The following is a 19,656-nucleotide window of genomic DNA, read 5'->3' as shown; positions in this document are numbered from 1 at the left end:
ATTCCAAGGATTTTTGTTGCTTGTTGTTTTTTAGGTTTTATTATCTGTGTGTTTGATAGAAATGGTATGTGCGCCACAGCCCAAGTGGGGAAACAACTTTATAGTTGACCTATTTATTGATCCTCTCCTTCCACCCTGACATGGGCTTTGTGGATCGACCTCAGATTGTCAGGCCTGTCCCGTGCAAGCACTTCGCTGCCTGGACCATTGCAATGGCCCTCGAGAGTTTCTGGAAGCCCTGTTGCTGGTTTAATAACAGGAGAAAGGATCTGGGATACACTTAAGTGGAATAAACAATGACCAAAAAAATGCTGTATTAAAATTTAGGTTGTGTGTGAAAACGCCTCATGAGCTGTAATTTATAAATAAAAGGTAGTAAGAGGAAATTATATTATTTGTAGCCTGTTGTGCAGGAGATTGAGTACATAACTCAACAGATAATGGATATGTATTCCTTTCTGAATCCCCAAAGTGGGTGAAAAATTTAAGGCTGCACTAAAATTAAGCTATTTTCTATAGAATTATTCTGGAATTGTGCGTATTTATACCCAAAGTAACCCTTTGCTATCCTGGTGGAGTCACTAAACTACATCCTTAATGATACTCAAGGATTTGGAAAGTATGTATTTCACAGAAGTAAGAGTTGTTTTTTTTATAAACAAACCTTACCTATATTTTCAATTTTCAGCCTATATGTCCTGTAAAGAGTCTCTGTCCTTTTATTTCTCAAGGAAATCAAGCAACCTCTTTGCCTCAGGCCTCTTCTCCTGTGTTTGCTCCCGTGATTCCCAAGCACACAGCTGCCACTGCATTTATCTCATTAAATAATTGTGATCTGGTAACTGGGTGGATAGGGCTTTTTGTAGTTAGAGACTGGCCTCGCTTGTTTTCATCATTAATGCTTGGCTCATTAAGATTCCTAGTAAACACATGAAACAAATGAGGCACGTAGAGTCTTCAGAACCTTTGGCAAAATCTGTTAGTACTAACGTCCAAAAGTAATAGGAAATTTCTTCTTTTAGGATGTTTTGTAAACAGGGTGTGGTAACATGTGTTTGTGATCCTGCACTAGAGATAGAGATGGGGGGGGGGGGGTCAGAAGCTCAAGTTTGTTCTCCACTACAGTAAGTTAGAGGTCAGGAGGGCCTAGAAGAGACAGACTCCAATAATGAATAAATTCTGTAATGTGGACATTGCATTTTACTGTATGATCTTTACAGTACTTTACTGTTGTTAGAGTAATTACAACTTTATTTTTAAAGTAAGTTTTTTAATCTTCCAAAACCCAAATATTTTAATTAACATGGTTGCTTTATGTTTAGATACTTTAATATATCTCTTAAATATGGTAATGTAGCTGGAAATTTCTGTCCCAAGTGGTCCCACAGCTGTTCAGTCCCACACATAGATATATATTAATTATAAACTGTTTGGCCTCTTAGCTCAGGCTTCTTACTAACTAGCTCTTACAACTTAAATAAACTCATAATTCTTATCTATATTTAGCCATGTGGCTTGGTGCCTTTTCTCAGTAAGGCATTCTCATCTTGCTTCCTCTTATCTGGCTGATGACTGCATCTGTCTTTCCTCTTCCCAGAATTAGAGAATTGGTTTGGTCACCCCACCCATACTTCGTGCCTGACTACTGGCCAATCAGCATTTTTATCAAGCCAATATGAGTGGCCAATCATTACAGTGTACAAGAACATTATCCCACAGCACAGCATGTTAACTTTTTGTTTGTTTCATTTTTTGAGACGTCATTAATGCTTGGCTTATTGGTTTCTCCTGTACCTTTGGTTCCTGTCCTAGAACTAACTCTTGTAGACCAGGCTGGTCTCGAACTCACAGAGATCCTCCTGTCTCTGCCTCTCAAGTGCTGGGATTAAAGGCGTGCGCCACCACCGCCCGGCAGCATGGTAACTTTTAAATGGAATGGAATGTTGTAACTTTCTGAAATGTTTACACACAGTCTATGTGTAGTTAAACCATCTTCAAGAATGCCTGATTTTTTTTTTTTAAGGACTGATTTTTTTTTTGTTTTGTTTGTTTGTTTGAGACAGGATTTCCCTGTGTAGCTTTGGAGCCTGTCCTGAAATTTGCTCTGTAGACCATGCTGGCCTTAAACTCACAGAGAGATCTGCTTGCCTCTGCCTCACGAGTGCTGGGATTAAAGATGTGCACCACCATTGCCTGGCAAGGACTGAATTTAGTATCAACATCTTCATTAATACACAAAAGAGGAATTGTAGCATCAGCCTCATAGGATTGTTATTAAATATCGAGGTAATGCAATGATTTGAGCCATGCAGTACAGGGATGGCACTGTCCATACATGGCAGCTATGACTTAGTTCTACAAGCCTGTGTACCAGGCCCACCTGTGGAAGACAGAGAACTTTAAGGTGTCTATACTCAGGGAAGGAGCTCACGTGGTCAGGCTTTGGACCATATATCTCTATGAGGCATGTCTTTTTAGACTGAAAACAATCAGAAGCAGTAGGCAGCGCGAGAAGAGGCTCTACTCTTAGTGAGTCATCTCACTGGTCCTCATTTTATTTGTAATTAGAACTGTACGATAAACTTGAGATGTAAAATTTTTGTTGCTTACCTGTTTCGTTCATCTAGAAAAGCTGGCTTTGGAAATGGAGTAATAAGTAATGTTCTGTTGATTCCTTGGACACCATTTGTCAATGTGGAATGAGTTTATTTGGTAATTACCAGGTACTGTACATTAAATATACACTCATCAACATGGGTGACTTTTCCAGTGGTGGCCTAAAAGTTGACGGTATTTAGAGATGTCAGTGTGTACATTGGACAGACTACTGTTGCTCTCTGAACAAGAACCCTAGAAGACTGCCTGTTAAGTTGGCAGTTTTTGCTTTCTATCTTGATCCCGAATCCAAGATAAAGAGGATAACAGGGGGCCACAGCAGAAGCGTTCACGTCGCGGCCCCTGTCAGATTCCGGTGAATCTGCGAATTCTGCTGTACATTTCCTCACCTTGCCCCCAGGTCAGATAAGAACTGAAGTGAAAGGAGGGTGGTAGATTTAATTTATCGTTTACATTCCCATGATGCTTCAGGGAGATGGCAGAGCACAGCCAAACACTGCCTAGTCATACATAGGGTGTGTGGAGTCACGGATGGACACAGTACACCACTATGAGGCATGCCTTTTTAGACTGAAAACAATCAGAAGCAGTAGGCAGCGCGAGAAGAGGCTGCTTGTAGCGGGTGGCATGTATATAGGCTCCTGAAGGGGCACTAATGACTCCGTGCGTCTTAGAAATGCGGCACATATAAGGGGTTGGCAGTCCTTTATTTGGCAATGGGTGACTTTGGAATTCTACTTCTGTCTGTCTTAGGTTCTGTTCTTCATCTGCTGGTGGCTCTTGAATGGAACAACTAACCAAGGCTTTGTCTTCCAGTGTCATGGGTCAAAAAAGTCAGATCTGGTGCCCATCCTACTCTGGATGATTATAGGTAGTGCCTTGGTGTCTTAATTTCCCCAAAGCTTCAGGAAGTCTTAGGGCTGTTTGATTGTTGTTTGTTTTGGTTTTGGTGTGGAGGGGCAGGGTCTTATGTAGCCCAGGCTGGCCTCAGATGACTGTAATTAGGCTTACTTTTAATTTAGGCTCTACCTCCCAAGTAGGATTACAAGCAAGTGTCACCATTCTGTGTACTATTTTTTCCTCATTTTGTGATAAGATTTTACCATTAGCCTAGGCTGATCCCCCAACCCACAGTCTTTCTGCTTTAGCTTTGAGTACTAGGATCATAGGTGTGCATCATTAAACCTGACTGGCGTGTATGACTTTCCTTTCTGTAATTTTATCAAAGTATAATTCATATACCATGAAATAGAACTTTTTAAAGTATAGAAAACAGTAGGTTGTAGTATAATTATAAAAGTGTTCTAAAATATTTGATCATCTCCAGAAGCCGCCCCGTATCCATTGGTGTTAATTTGCATTTGTCCTGATTACCTCAGTTCTAGCCAGCAATCAACATTCTTTGTATCTTTTTGAGTAATTTCCTATTCTGATCATCTCACATAAATAAAATTGCGTGGCATGATTCTTTGAGATTGACTTCTTTTACCTATAGTGTTTTCAAGGGTCATCCTTATTAGGGCAAGGTATTAAGCCCTTCATTTGTTTTGATTGGCGAGTAATATGCGATTACAGGTGTACCTCAGTTCGTTCTCCAGCAGATAGACATTTAGGTAGTTTCTGTTTTTTAGAAAGCTTCATAAAGTTATTATAAGAATCCAGGTACAAACTTTTGTGTGGACTTGGGTTGTAATTTATCTCGGGTAGCTACGAGTAGACTGTGGGGTTGTGTTGCTGAGTGTGTATCTCTGGAGGAAGCGGCCAAAGCGCTGCCGCAGAGTGCCCGTGTCACTGTGCGTCCGCCTGCAGTTTATAATAAGGAGCCCGACTCTTCTGCACACCATCCGAAAACGTCAAGAGGTTTTCCCCTCCCTTTTAGCTAATAAGTATTCTTTGAGTGTATGTGTGTGTGCACGTATGTGTGTGATTCTTTTTTTAAGTGAAAACCTTGCAAAATAAAATCAGCAGTTAGAAATAGCAAGTAATTAATTACTAAATATTTAATATGCGCTATGCCTTGCTGAGTTTCAGAAAAGAAAGCACAGTATGTCTTCATGTCCATGAAACTTAAAGTTGATTGAAGATGGCATGTAAGGAAAGCAGAAGCTATGGCAGGTGCGGAGGTGAAGAAAGGTGGATCTCTCTGTGAGTTCTAGGACTGCCTAATCCAGACCAGCTGTGTTTGCATAGTGAGATCCTATCTAAAGAGATGGAGGGGTGGGGGAAGGAGGGAGAAGGACTGGGTGCAGCTGCTACTCCAGTCAAGATGGAAGAATTTGCTGGAGACTAGCAATGGGAGATGGCAGGGACAACCCAAGGAAACTGTGTAACCAAGTATCTGTGATGCTGCGTGTTAGTTCCCTATATTCAGAATATTGAGGTGAATTGGGGTCGGGAACAAATGTTTAGCTGTGCTGGGATTTGGTCCATGTTGTAGACAGTTTTACATAACTAGTAAAAATGAAGAATGTCGTCAGAATTTTCTTTGGGCTGCCAGCTCACAAATGATGACATGCAGACGTTATTATTTATGAAAGCTTGGCCTTAGCTTAGGCTTGTCCCGCTAGCTCTTATAACTTAAACTAACCCATATTTTTTATTAATCTATGTTCTGCCGTGTGTTCTACTTTCATCTCTCTTCCATTCCGTGTGTCCAGTTCACGCTGAGTCTTGATACCATCTCCTGTGCACCTGATTATCTCCTCTTCCTCTCTCTACCCGGAAGTCCCCAATCCCAGCAGTACATCTTCACGCGGTGCACAAATATCCCACAGCAGAAGACTATAAAGAGCTTCGTGTGCTTTTGCATATGTCCTAAGATAGGCCTTGATAGTCAGGACCAAGCTTCCCCTCTCATTATTAATGAGCTGTTTGGGATGATGGTCTGCTTGTCAACACAATGACTTGGAACATCATCAGCTAGTCACTTTCAAAAGTCAGTACGTACAATAAATCAGGACAAGGGACAGATTTAATGTTTGAAGTCCCTTCAAGCCTGTTTATATGGTAGTCCCCGATGGCCCTTTCTGTATCCTCCTTAGGTTTTATTTCTGCCTTTTACATTGCACGTTGCCAAATGTGATCTACTTCCCTTTTCCGGACTCCTTTCTACAGGTCTCCTGCTACAGCCTTAACTGGAACTCACTGGGTAGCCCAGGCTGACCTTGCCCTGACCTTGTGATGGCCCTCCCACCTCAGCCTCTCAAGTGCTTGCTTGCTTATGAGCTTGTGCCACCTGCCTGACTTTTTCCTCTTTCCCTTTCTTCTTCATTTGCTTCCTTTTCCCTCTGTTTTGTAGTGTAGAAATGGACCCAAGGGCCTCATACATGCAGACTACCTCGTGATCTTGTAGTCACTTGACACAAGCATGTATGTACTGCTTCAATATGAACTATTGAACACAGTCAGTAATAACAGTTGTTTGTACTGTTTTGTACATTTGACCCCCGTCCCCCAGATTTTCCCTGCAGAATCAGGCTTCTATATGTAGAGTCATTTCAGATGAGTAAGGGTTTGGAAGAACGGGCTTCCCTGCAGCTGATAAACAGAGCCTCTTTTCCTTCTTGTTTTGCCCAAGCCAATGATAAGAGCCTGTGAAGAGAATGTCAGAGGGCGGGAGCAGGAAGAGGGTAGGCAGAGCTGTGCCTGAGTTGAGTTGCTCAAACTGGGAGAGGCTGCTATCCTGTGTTTTGTTAAATTGTTTTTAAAACAACACCTGCTGGCCCTGAACTCCTTACAGAGCTTATAGCTAAGGGATACCTTGAATTCCTGGTTCTGCCTCTACTTCCCAAGTGCTGGGATTACGGGAAATTTGAACACTCCTATTTTTTGGGATCAAGCCTGGGGCTTTGTGCGTGACATTCAGGCACTCTAATCCCCAGCCTCCTTGATTTTTTAAAAACCTTTTCAAAACTTAGGTTATCTTGGTTTGCTATTAGCACATTAAAAAAAAAATTACAGTGTGATAAAAAAGGTTAAGGTAATTGGAATTAGTCATCTTCAAGAAGAAAAGATAGGAACTAGTTATTTCTGTTTAGCTTCTAATCTTATTCAAGGTTATATTTAGGACTGTTGTATTGAAGACCTTTTAAAAACAAACAAACAAACATATTTTAAAGGATATTCAAACTGGGTGTGGTGGCGAATGTTTTTGAGGCAGGAAATCTCGAGTTAGAGGCTAACCTGCCACCTGGTCCACAGAGAGAGTTCCAGCCAGGGCTACACAGAGTAACCCTGTTTTGAAAAACCAAAAGAAAAAAGTCAGTTTTCTAAGGATATTAGGTTGTATGGAAGGAACAATGCTTGCCTGTGGCTAGTTGTCTCCTTATCTAGCAACAGCTTTAACAGCCTCGAGGGACGTAAAATAAGGGGCTCCATACTTGAGAGAAAGGAAACTCTGTGGTAAAGCTTTTCTCCTCTTTCCTTGCAAGGACAGAGTTCCCTTTATTTAAAGAGGTTTTTACTTTTGGGTAATGTGTGCCAGATTGCTTGTCATTTCAGTAAACTGCAAATTAATAAAGAACCCCCTTTTCTGGTCGGGTTTTATAACAGCTAATAGTAGTAGTTGGTTTAGAGGCACAAAGTCCAACACTTCTATGCAATTCATGGAAAATTTTTACTATGTATGTAATTGTTTGCTGCTCCTATTTAGTAGTCAACACTAAGTGTTTGATCTGTTCCTTGTATTCTTAAGTGCATCTGTGCTTGAAGTCGCTCTATGCTGGGCTCTCATGTATTTATTACCTCTGATTTTTACTCAGGGCTAGGAAAGTCCGTAAATCTTTGTTTCAGTGTTAGTGATATTATTAATAGAAATCATGGGTTGAGGGACAGTTGTGCCCAAGTAGAGCAAGGATCGAAAAGATGAAGTTAAAGGACCAAATGGACAGGAGCTGGGTCAGTGGATAAGAGCACTGACTGCTCTTCAAGAGGACCTGGGTTCAATTCCCAGCACCCATGTGGCAGCTCACAACTGTAATTCCAGTTCCAGGGGATCTGACACCTTAATATAGATATACATGCAGGAAAAAACAGCAATGCACATGAAATAAAGAAATAATTTTTTTAAAAAGGACAAAAAAAAACCTAAAAAAAAAAAAACCCCAAAAATGACCAAATGGATATGCTTAGAAAATTAGGGACAATGAATGAAATCCCCAAGTCAGAAATGATTTCATAGATCTACATTGAAATGATGACATGATTACCTTGTAAGAAAGATGTATTTATGATTGGATGGAGGAGGGGAAAGGCGAAACAATAACCTACTAAAAGGGAGCTGTCCAGAAGCATAGTATTGGTCAAAGAAAGCAAACTACATGATATGCAAATTTTCGTGTTTAGAGAAAAGTAATATAGAAGGAGAGATAGAAATATAATTCTTAGTGTCTGTGGTGGGTTGGTCTCAGGGCTCCCTGTGCAGATAACCAAAATCTACATTCAAAAATGATGCATTGGTATACAACCTATACATATCCTACTGAAACTTAAATCTTAAAATATTTCTATTTCCTTTGTTGTTTGGGGTGTTGTTGGGGAGGTCAGAGAACAACTTGTGGGAGCTGGTTCTCCCGACTCCGTTGTCAGGTTTCCTGTGTCAAGGTCCTTTCCTGCTTAGTCATCCCAGCCCATGAAACTTGGGATCAATTCTGGGTTACTTACAATACCCGCTGTGTAAACGCTGTTACTGAGAAAATGGGGCAGTAAAAACTTTGCATGTGTACAGTACAGCTGTCCTTTGCTCAAGCATTTGTGCTCTGCTTCCCAGTCTGCAGACACCAAATCTGTGCTTGCCTGGAAGGGCCCAACTTTGTATTCTTATACATTCGTAAAACTACATGCCAAATATTTATAGTGATCAGAAAGAGAAGGTAGGACTGGAGACCTTGGTATTTTTTTGTTGTGGTGCTCTATGTGTATGCTTGAGAAGAATCAATTCATCAATTAAGCCATACAAAAAATATCCATTTTACAAAGATAGGTCAAGCCAATGCCGTGCAGCTGTGTCATCATAGTCCTGGAGAGACTAAGGGAAACCCAAGCGTGACGCCACTGGATCTTACCTGTCTCCAGGTCTTAAACAACAAGACTGAGAACTCCAGGCTGGAGTTTCAGAGCCAGATTCACTGCCTCACCCCACTTCCAGCCAGTCCACCAACCTCTGGGCCCTGCCTGGGACCACAGGGAGCTGGACCCCAATCCCTACTTCAAAGACCACCCCCACCAAGTCAGTCCCCTTTTCTGTTGGCTTGTTTGTCACCCACCTCTCCTACAGTGCCAATCTGGGACTGCTCAGAATTTCTGAAACCAGAGTTCCAATTGAGACTTTGCTACCCTACCTGCCATGTTGATCAGGGACCACTGTGAGTCTGAACTCTGAAACTCAGTGACCCTGACAGACTGGGGTAACAGCAAAGACCAAACAGAAGCCAAATGTCTTAACTTCAAGGCTACATAGTGAGGCCTCTGTCTCAAAATAAACAAACAAAAGTATGGTATTGGCATAAAAACAGACAACAATGATCAATGAAGTAGAATTAAAGACCCAGACATATATGAACACCTGATTTTGGATAAAGAAGCCCAAAATGCACACTGAAGAAAGCAGCATCTTCAACAATTGTTGCTGGTCAAACTGGATAGCTTCATATAGAAGAATGAAAATAGATTCATGTCTATCACCAGACAGAAAACACAGCTCCAAGTGGATTAAGGACCTCAACCTAAGACCAGATACCCTGAACCTGATAGAAGAGAAAGCAGGAAATATGCTTGCATTCACTGGCACAGAAAAGGGCTTTCTGCAAGGACCCCTGTTACATAGGCATTAAGATAAACAATAAATGGGACCTTGTGAAACTAAAAGGCAAAAGACATCATCATTCAAGCAAAGAGGCAGCCTACTAAATGGGGGAAAAAATCTTTGCCAATTATGCATCTATCTGGTAGGTTTGCAACGTGACTGAACAGTTGCATAAGCTCTGTCTATCCCGAGGGTGGCAGAGAATTGAAGACACTCGGTGCAGTGCTTAGCATATTACAAGGTACCATGGTTATTTTCCTATTTTATTTTTAGATGCTTTAGAAAGAGGGGGATCCAGCCTGTGGAGGTCAGAAAACTTGAAGGAGTTGTTTCTCTCCTTTAATTGTGTGTGTCCTGGGTATCAAACTCAGGTCATCAGGCTTAGCCCAAAGCTCCTTTATCCACTGAGCCATCTTGCTGACCTGCCATGGTTATTTTCATCATTTGGTTCCCAGATACTGTTGGCTCTTAAAAATCTACTTTGTGTTTCTGGGAAAGGAAACACCCGAGTATAAAAAAAGCCAGAAAAGCAGGGAGTAAATGACCTGGAACTGAGAGATGGGGCGGTGGATGAGCTGGAGAGTGATCAAGGTCACAGGAGCCAGGTGGCTTGTTTGGCAGAGGTGGAAGAAGCCTCTCTAGATTGTCTGGGTTAGGTAAAGAGGAGTTTTAAAGAGAGAGGCTAGGAGGTGGTAGGCACATGAATTTGATTGAATTTGGACCCTGGTGCTGCCACTGTAACCCTTCACTACCGACTCCATCTGCACAAGATGGGGACAAAAACCTATCTTCTTCCTAGAGACTTTGTCTCTTCAGGCAAGAGTCTCGTTGTGCAGCCCAGACTACCCGCACACCCTCCATCCTCCTGCCTCAGCCTCCCAAGAGTGCTACCATTATACATGCTCCTTACCTTTGCCTGCTTTCCTTGAGTAGTGAGACAATTTTAAATACTTGATAAATTTACTAATATTCAGGCAGGGGAAAGAGGTTGAGCCTCATGCATTGTGGACCTGAACCACTGTCGGATACGAACATCTGCTTATCTCTGGTCCTTATTAGGGAACTCCAGCAATGAGCTGTGTTGCTTACAGGTATTTTCATTCTTCTGGAGAGCTGCTTGTTGAAGGTGAACAGAACAGAAAACTTTTCCTTTTCTCCCCTGTGAGGAAATAAAACTTGGGAAAAGCTTCGAGAGTTGCTATTCTGGTTGCTTAGGTTGTTTATTAGTTTGTGTGTTGTTGAGCACGGGTGCCCACATTCCACAGTGCTCATATGGAGATCAAATGACAGTTTTTAAAAGTTGCTTCTCTCTAGGGGTCTCAGGATTGAATAAGAACTTGAGTGTTACCCAGCAGCCACTAATATCTGCTGAGCCATCTTGCTGTCTCGTTTTTTTAACAGGGTCTCACACTAATAGCTGAATCTGGCCTCCATTCCAGTCTATATTGCTATTTGTAACTTCTGTAATTCGTGAATTGTAGTTTTTTTTCCATTGAACATTATTGCAAAGTTTTCCGTTTTTTCTTTTCTGTTTTTTTTCCCCCTAGTTAATCAGTTATTCCAGCATTGTTTACTGCACGTAGGCAGAAGGGACTGACCAACAGGCCCCAAAGATAGGACATACAGAACGGTGGGTGGGGCAGCTCAAGGACCTGAAACAGAACGTGGTCAGCTCCAGATAGACTAAGCCCAGGCCCTAGAAACAGATGTGTAAGGACAGTAGGCGATAGTGATCTATGCCAGCTAGATCAGATCAAAGTGGCCTCCAGACTCCTGTCAGTGCAGCACACGTGGAGTGTGTTCCTTTCCCCTAGTCACCCATCCTCCCTCCCTCCCTCCCTCCTTCCCTCCCTCCCTCCCTCCCTTCTTCCCTCCCTCTTTTTTTTTTGTTTGTTTTATTTTCAGGATAGGATTTCTTTGTGTAACCCTGGCTGTCTTAGAACTCAATCTATAGACCAGGCTGGCCTCAAACTCAGAGATCAGCCTGCCTCTGCTTCCCGAGTGCTGGGCTTAAAGGTGTGTACCACCACCTCCTGGATCCTAGTAAACTTTTCAGTTTTAAGGGGTATGCATGCATCTATTTATATAACATTCTAGGTAAAATGGGCCTTGAAGAAAGCATGCCCCTTTCCTAGAAGGACTCCCCACTGAGGGAGGCACATGGGAAGAAACAAGAAGAAGAAGATATTAATTCCAGCCTGCAAGGATCAGCATGACTGCTTGCTTGGTCCACTCTGCCTCGAGTGGATCCTTGCTTCTTGCTGCTCTGGCTATAAACTCTCGCTGATTGTATGATCTGCTCCTGTGTCCTGACTCAATTCTTCTCCTGGAGAACATACCAATTGAGACTGCTTCCGGCTTGAGACCAGAGGAAGCCAGAGACCTCCCCACAACACAGCTGTATGGTGTTCATCAAAAAGATTAATGCTGTGCCACAGATATAAAGTGATGAGGCGCGAATAGAATTAATTTTAGGAGAAAATGTCTCTTAATGGATTGCAGTTTTGTTCAGTTAAAAAGCATGTGAAAATTCTGTTATGCCTTTCACATGTCACGTTTTCATCCGCTGAGCATTAATGAACCCTGTTCAGTTTGTACCCCTGAACTTCTGGATGTTTAAATCTATGTTGCAGTACTGGTATGTGTTCTTCCTACTGTTGTAGTAGACACTGTACAGGTAGTGGTGTGTGCTTACTTGTAGAGGCTAGAGTTGATGCTGGGATTCTTAGCCATCAGTCTCCACCATATTTTTGAGACAGATTCTCAGACTGAACCTGAAGTGGCAGACTTAGCTAGACTGAATGGCTAGAGAGTCCAGTCTGCCTGTGTTGGGTTTTCTAGATGAGTGATGGATCTGAACTAAAGTTCTCTAGCTTCTGGGACACATACTTGACCATCTCCACCATCTCCAAAGCACTGGGCTTGGCAGCAAGTCCCTTTCCCTACTGACCATCTTGCTGGCTTTTCTTATAAAATATTAAGTATGTTTGAACTGGAGTCCAGGAGAGAGGAAGCACACTAGGAGAATCTAGTTTAACTTTGGATATCGGTCCTCAGGGGCCATCCACTGTTCTTTAGAGATAGGGTTTCTCACTGACCTAGCAGTCTCTGAGCAGGACAGGCTGGCTTGTGGTGAGCCCCAGGGATCTTCCCGTCTCTGTCTCCCCAGCACATGCCACATAACCTGTGCTTTTATGTAGGTTTGGGAGAGCTCAAATCCTTGTGCCTGCAAGGCTAGCACTTTGCCAACTTCCCCAGCCCAGGAACTTGTATTTCAACCAGAATGACACGTGATTTGGACAGTTTGACTGATTTAAGGATCACTTCAATTTAGACAGATGAGACACCCTCCTAAATACGTTCTCTAATTTTCCTGATAGGTAGTCACCTAAACTTTTATAGCCTCCCCTGACTGGAACTCATTACCACCATGCCAGCAAGGTTATTTCATCAGTGATTACATGCAATATTATGTATGCTTCCATAGAAATCATTGTTTACTATCCTGTGTGGTTCGGGCCATCTTCTTTGGACAGAATTTCATACTCTTTAGGGTATTGGTTTTGAGTGTAGATCTGGGTTCTAATCCTTGCTAAACTCACTTTCCTTATATATACAATAGATGTGTTTTTACTTGCCTGGAAATATTGCACTAAAGATTAAATGGAAAAACAGTGACAACAAAATCAAAAACAACAGACTGCCTTGGCCAGAAAGATTCTTAAATGTCATCAGACAACCTTTTCTTTTAGGGGAAATGGAGGAGGGTCAGGGTCTTGCTGTGTAACTCAGGCTAGCCTTCTATGGCGACCTCCTAACTGCTGGAATAATAGGCAAGTCCCACCATACTCTGTCAAATATCTGTTTGATAGACTGTTCTTTATTGTTTAACCTCCTCTTCATGATGAATTTTTATTTCTTGCTTTAAAAAATTACCAGGTGATGGCCTTTAATCCCAGCACTTGGGAGGCAGAGGCAGGTAGATCTCAGTGAGTTCGAGGCCAGCCTGGTCTGCAGAGCGAATTCCAGGACAGCCAGGACTGTTACACAGAGAAACCCTGTTTTGAAAAATAAAATAAAACAAAAAATTATTTTGTTGCATTAACTTATTTATGGGTGTGCGTGTGCAAGTGCATGTCCCAGAATGCTTGTAGAGGTCAGAGGGAGGACAACACGTGGGCTGGGGGGCGTTAGTTCTCCACTTTCAGTTTTCTTGAGTTTATCTTTCTTTTTCCACATAAAAAAAACTTTCCATGTGTGAAATTTGATAGTCATAAATATTAAAGTGAGTTATTACAATTACTTTGAAATCATTGTCATGTTTTGCCTTTCATATTTTGAGGCAATGCCTATGTGTAGTTCAGACAGGCCTGCACAGGTGAAGCTGCTGTTCCTGTCACCTCAGGCCTCTTTATACAACAACCTCCGATCTTTTCAGAAAAGTGATGCTGATTTTACACTAAGTTCTCGGTTGTTCTCTAGGAATGTGGGTGCCTATATTATAGACGATCAGAAAAAGGATGTGCTTTGATAAGTATTGGTTCTGTCATTGTTCTTAATAAAGAGTGAATGTGGTTTTAGAATTGCCTGTAACTTCCATTCATGTTGCCAGTCTACATCAGGAAGGAGAACAAATGTTGATTTTATGAAGTAATTTTATATATTGTTTTGTTCTGTGCTTCTATTTTTAGGACCGGAGTAGGCCCTATGACACTTTTAACTTGCACTCCTTGGAGAACTCCTTAATGGATATGATAAGGACTGACCATGAGCCTCTGAAAGGTAAACACTACCCTCCCAGTGGCCCACCAATGAGTTTCGCTGATATAATGTGGAGGAATCATTTTGCAGGTTAGGAATATTCATATGTCCATTCTTGCTTGGTGTTTTAAGCAAAAATCAGCTTTTTAATAATTGTGATTTTTTGTTGTTTATTTGTTTTTTTGTTCGTTTGTTTGTTTTGCTTCTGTAAAGCATTGTGGAATGTTTTTGAAGTTTTCTTTTTTAACCTGGGTTCAGCTACCTACAATAATCATAGCTGGTAACCTTAATCTGTTTATCTGGAAGAAGTTCGTGTTGGGTAGCTGAGGTCATGGTTATAGCATGAAACCTGAAGCCACATTTTCTGGGCTTTGTACATTTGGAATCTTTAGCTGAATCTGCAGAATTCATTTAAGTCCAGGTATACCTCAAGAAAGTATGGCATTTAGTAAATCAGTCTCCAAAACCCCTAAAGGAGGCTTCACAGATATGGTTTCATTGTGTTAGATAGAGTCCAACCCTTTCCTAGCATGGGAGCATCAGAGCACAGCTTATGTGCAGCCAGTGGCCCTTTGCACAGTGCGGGCTAAAGCACAGGAAGATATCTGAAAGTTTATGCATGTTTTGAGTTCATTATGAGGTAAACTGTTGCATGATCAACAATAGTAGGACTTAGAGAGCCCGTGTAAACTCATAATTACAGGTGGTTTTTTTTTTATAGATTATTTGACATTTTAGAGACTCAACAGTATTTTAACACTGTGATGCAAGTTACTGGTATGGAAATACCCACTCCATTTTGAGTTAGACCTTTAATTAAAAACTGAACAGTTTGTCACAGGGATGACCATCTTGAATGAACTCTACGACTTCTGGAATTGTGAGGACTTGTTCCTCTCTGGCATTCACTAGGCCCTTATCTAGGATGTGACCAACTGAATACCAGACGTTTATCCCCTCCCCCCCAGAAATCCTTTTCACCATTTTCTTGTCATTCTCATCTTTTCCCAGCTGCTTTTCTTATTTTCCAGTGAAGTAGTAACAGTAGGCAATGGAGAAAATAAAGTCTCTGGGGAAAAGCTAGATTTTTAAGGCCTTCAGCAAAAGAAAAAAGCAAAGGAAAAAAAATGCTGTTATATTTAGTCACTTACCACATATTCTTCAGTTAAAGATTAGGTCCATGGTAATTTGAGGCCTGTTATACTTAGAGGTGAGAATGATGTAAAAAATGATACTCACAGATTGTTTTTAGACTCTTGAGGTTGCATTTATCGTTTTTCTCTGCCATGGATAGCCTCTCCTGATTACCCTGCCACTTAACTCCTCTTCTCTTTGTGTACCTCCTGTGTCTTGGGCTGTATTCTCTACCTGCCCCCCCTCCCATCTCTCCCTCTCCCTCTCTCTCTTTCTTCTTGTCTCTCTCTTCCTTCTTTCTTTTTTCTGTGACAGGGTCTTACTGTATAGTTCAGGCTGTCCTAGAACACATTCTATATCCCAGGCTGACCTTCGAACTCAAGGCAATTCTCTTGCCTCATTCTTGTGGCTGCTAGGATTATAGGGTTACACCTTTGTATTCTTCTTTCAGTAAGAAATTAGGACAGGATTTTAGATTATAGTCTCTACATTAATTTTTAAGTATTTTATGTATAGTGGTAAAGCAGAAACTATTTGAGCCTCATTAAGTATAGCACTGGCATAGTAAGAGGGTAACCTCATTATGATGTAAATACCTTTTCCATTTGTGGTGTTCTTTTAAAATTACAGGCCCCATTATCTCTGCAGACTTTTCTTCACTAAAAAATATGAGGTAAAAGCCTGCTTCATCATACATCCTAATGAGTTGGGAGACCTTTAGTGTATACTTTTTTATAATCTGAATATGGCTTCAACTTCCCAATTTGCCATATTATACTGCATGATTTCCTATACACAGACTACTTCCCTGAGGTCAGTGACATCACTATGTCCCTGTGGTCAATGACATCACTTGCACCGTTAAGAAAATATTTTGACACTGGGCATGGTGGTGCACATCACAGTCTAGCTCTTGGAAAGCAGAGGCAGGAGGATGATATAAGCTCAAGGCCAGCCTGAACTTATACATAACAAGTTCTTGGCCACACAGAGCTGTATAGTAAGACTTGTCTCAAAAAACCAAGAACAGGAACAAAGAAGGAAGCAGAGGAAAGAAGATATGTGAGGTGCTTTTCACTTTGAAAAAGTAAAGAAAATTGTCAGACTAAAGATTTGGCTATGAAGTTGAGCTGGATAGAAAGCTCAGCCTTCAGGCTGCAGAGATAGCTCAGTCTGAGTACTTGTCTTGCACCATTATGGCCTGAACTCTTTTATGCCTAAAGGAGTTGGGCATATTAGTGTGTGCTAATCCCAGTGCTGGGGAGAGACAGGCAGACAGACCCTTGGCACTCACTGGCCAGTGGGCCTAGTCAGCTTATTAGTTCCCACCTAAAAAGCAAACAAAAAGCTATAACCTCACCAAAAACGTGTGGACGGTACCCGAGGAATGATAGCAGAGGTTGTCCTCTGTTGGATCTCCACATGCACACATATGTATCTCTGCACACAAGAAATGCATATACATACAAGTAACTTAAAGCAAAGAAACATTATGATGGTTGTAGCCTTTAGTTTCTATTTTCTATAATAAATACCTATGTTTCTTTCCGATATTTATAATTTATTAATAGAACTTAAATTTAGACTCTAGTTTTCCTTTTTCCTAGGTGATGCTATTGTAAGTTTTTCTTCACATAGTTTTTGCTTAGGGCACATTCATATTGATGGCTTATGGTTCTAAAGATAGAAACATCAGGTGGGTTGAGGCATTAGGAGCTAGATGATACATTAGGGCATCTACTGTGTGCTGGGATGTGCTTTGCCCTGTTCCATCTTGTTTTCTTTCCTTCCAGAGTTTCCCTCTTCAATATGGAAACACTCTTTGTGAGGTGGCTGGGGTATGCATGTCTTGAGACTCGAATAGAATTGGATTTTGGGGTACTCATTTGAACTGGTGTTATTTTTCTTAGAAACTGGCTTTCTTGAGGAAAGATCCCATATTTTGCTTACTATACAAAAAAGTTCAAATAATACATAATGAGTCAAAAAAGAAAGTTAAAAAGCCTACAGTAGGCTCTATACATAGAAAAAGCATAGCTATTTAGCTGTCTTTATTAAGAACCTTCCAGACATTCTACACTTTCTATATAGGAGATGAAATTTCAAAATGCAGCCTTTCTAACTTTATAGTCAGCCCAAACTGGATTTTAGTTCTTCATCTGCCTCTAGTTGACTATTGAACTGGATCCATTGGCTTCTTTAAAAATAAAACATCTTATAAAACAGGCGGGAAGATGACATCCCTGGCGCAGGGAACTGAAGATACCACATGGGGTTTCCTAAGGAGGTGGATGTGGCTTATTTCTTGACTTCCGTAATAATTTTAGCCATATCAGTACAGATTTATTTCTTGCCCAATGTTGGCAGCAAATTGTCAGAGCTGTTTTTATTTCTCATAGATAAGTAGTGATTACTGAAGGAGAAACCATCACATGTGTAGGAGAAAGAAACTGTCCTAGGTTACTTGACTTTCTAACTGTTCTGTTGTTGTGAAGATACTCCATGAACAAGGCAACTTACAAAAAAAAGTATTTAACTAGGGACTTGCTTGCTGTTTCAGAGGGTGAGTCCATGACCACCATGACAGGCAAGCATGAAATAGGAGCAGTAGCCGAGCACTTGAATCTCAAGCTGGAGGTGGGGCTTGGGTAGAAGGGGAGGAGGGGAGAGAGAGGAGAGAGAAAAAGAGAGATCACAGAGAGACTGGGTCTGGTGTGGGTATTTGAAACCTCAGAGCACAGCCATAGTGACACACTTTTTCCAACAAGGCCACCTCCTAATCTTTTTCCAAAGTAGTTCCATCAACTAAGTACCAACCATTCAAATATGACACAAATTACTTCATGATATACTTAAAATGGACATTGTGTATATTCACAGTGGTAGTCATATAGAAGATATCAATATCTATTTAAGAAATATTTAGTGAAAAATCATTTTATCCAAGCATTCTTTTAACTCAAGAAAGAGAAAAGGCTAGAGTGAGAATATGAAGTTTAGGAAAAGACTTCCGATTCAGTAAATTAGACCTCACAGTTTTTTGTTGCGTTTGCGCTCATGCTGGGTCAGTCTAGTTGACGAATCACAGAGGAGTGGCTTGTGTGGAGTACACGTGTATGTAGCTCAGTGGTAGAGCACTGTGCGGAAGCCCTTGGTGGGAATCCCAGCACACGTAACCTGCAGGAAAAAGGAAAGGAAAAAAGTACCTTCTGGTGCAGTGACTGACTAACTCAGTTTGGCTGAAACAGTGACAGAATAAAGGTCTTTTTGCCTTCCATTTTGTATATATATTCTTACTTAAGAGATGCCTCATATTGATGAGACAGGAGGGTTTGAGACAAATATAAGATATAGAGTTGTGTGCCAGGCAGTGGTGGCATACTCCTTTAATCCCAGCACTTGAGAGGCAGAGGCAGGCGGATCTCTGTGAGTTCGAGGCCAGCCTGATCTACAAGAGCTAGTTCTAGGACAGGCTCCAAAGCTACAGAGAAATCCTGTTTCAAAAAACATAAAGAGTTATCACTCTGCTCTCTTTGTATGAGACTGACTCCTGACTTGGAAACCTGTGGTCATCAGGCTTGATTGGTCAGTCACCCTCCCTACTAGAATAAATAAGGAAATAGCAGCCATATGCTTTGGACAGAGTAGCTGATTGATGGAAAGCAAGATCCCATCCTCAGGCTGGGGAAGCACCATATAGCAGGCAGCTAGACAACAGCAGGAAGGGGAGGGCTTCCTCTATCCAGTGCATCCTCACTCTGACACCAGGGTCTGGCAGCCTGGGGATAATGTCTGATGAACTGTTTCTGTAGATTGAATTTTCTCTTCCTTTGTCATTCATGGGACTGAGATTTGAAATATGAAAAGAGCAGGTGTTGGTTGAGAAGGGCCTGCATTTCAAAGATATACTGAAAAAGTCAAGAAAAAAATAGCTCATTTTCTGGTAATAGTGCTTCAGCACATTTAAATTGACAGAAACTTGGAAGATATGAATACCACCCTTTGCTTTATAGAGACACTTTTTGTATTTAAATGTAATATGACAGAGACACAAAATTGGTTCCCTTTAGGGACTTGTTGGGTCCCTTGTTTTTTAAAAAGAAATGTATGTTCTTTACTCTTTTTTTTTACATGATCCCCCCAGAAGAAAATAGGCTGTTTATTTTGTAGCTTGAGTCATTGCTTAGTTTTATTTCAGTGTCAACTTCTTTCAACCTATGTCAGTTTGTCCTTTACAAAGTTAGTCAGTTCTTAGCTTCACTTGTAGATCAATTTGCCAAGTGTCTCAGTTTGGTTTCCAACTCCTAAAGTGAAGAAAGACAGAAAACCCTATAGACTGTTTG

General features: G+C 41.2%; 1 protein-coding gene across 8 annotated transcripts in view; it reads left to right on the top strand.

The window, feature by feature from the left end:
- Positions 1-19,656, top strand: part of Cpeb3 (cytoplasmic polyadenylation element binding protein 3) — a 184,680-nt gene that overhangs the window by 60,321 nt on the left and 104,703 nt on the right. For 6 of the 8 annotated variants that reach the window (XM_075973925.1, XM_075973926.1, XM_075973927.1 and 3 more), the window contains exon 3: positions 14,110-14,269. In XM_075973925.1, coding sequence (XP_075830040.1) covers positions 14,110-14,269 — 160 coding nt within the window. The remainder of the gene's footprint in view (positions 1-14,109; positions 14,270-19,656) is intronic. The other 2 variants (XM_075973931.1, XM_075973929.1) reach the window with 1 other exon arrangement.

The sequence above is a fragment of the Microtus pennsylvanicus genome, chromosome 5 (genome assembly GCF_037038515.1).
Source record: "Microtus pennsylvanicus isolate mMicPen1 chromosome 5, mMicPen1.hap1, whole genome shotgun sequence".
Taxonomy (NCBI): domain Eukaryota; kingdom Metazoa; phylum Chordata; class Mammalia; order Rodentia; family Cricetidae; genus Microtus; species Microtus pennsylvanicus.
The sequence above is the reverse complement of the archived record's forward strand: the minus strand, read 5'-3'. Positions and strand labels throughout refer to the sequence as shown.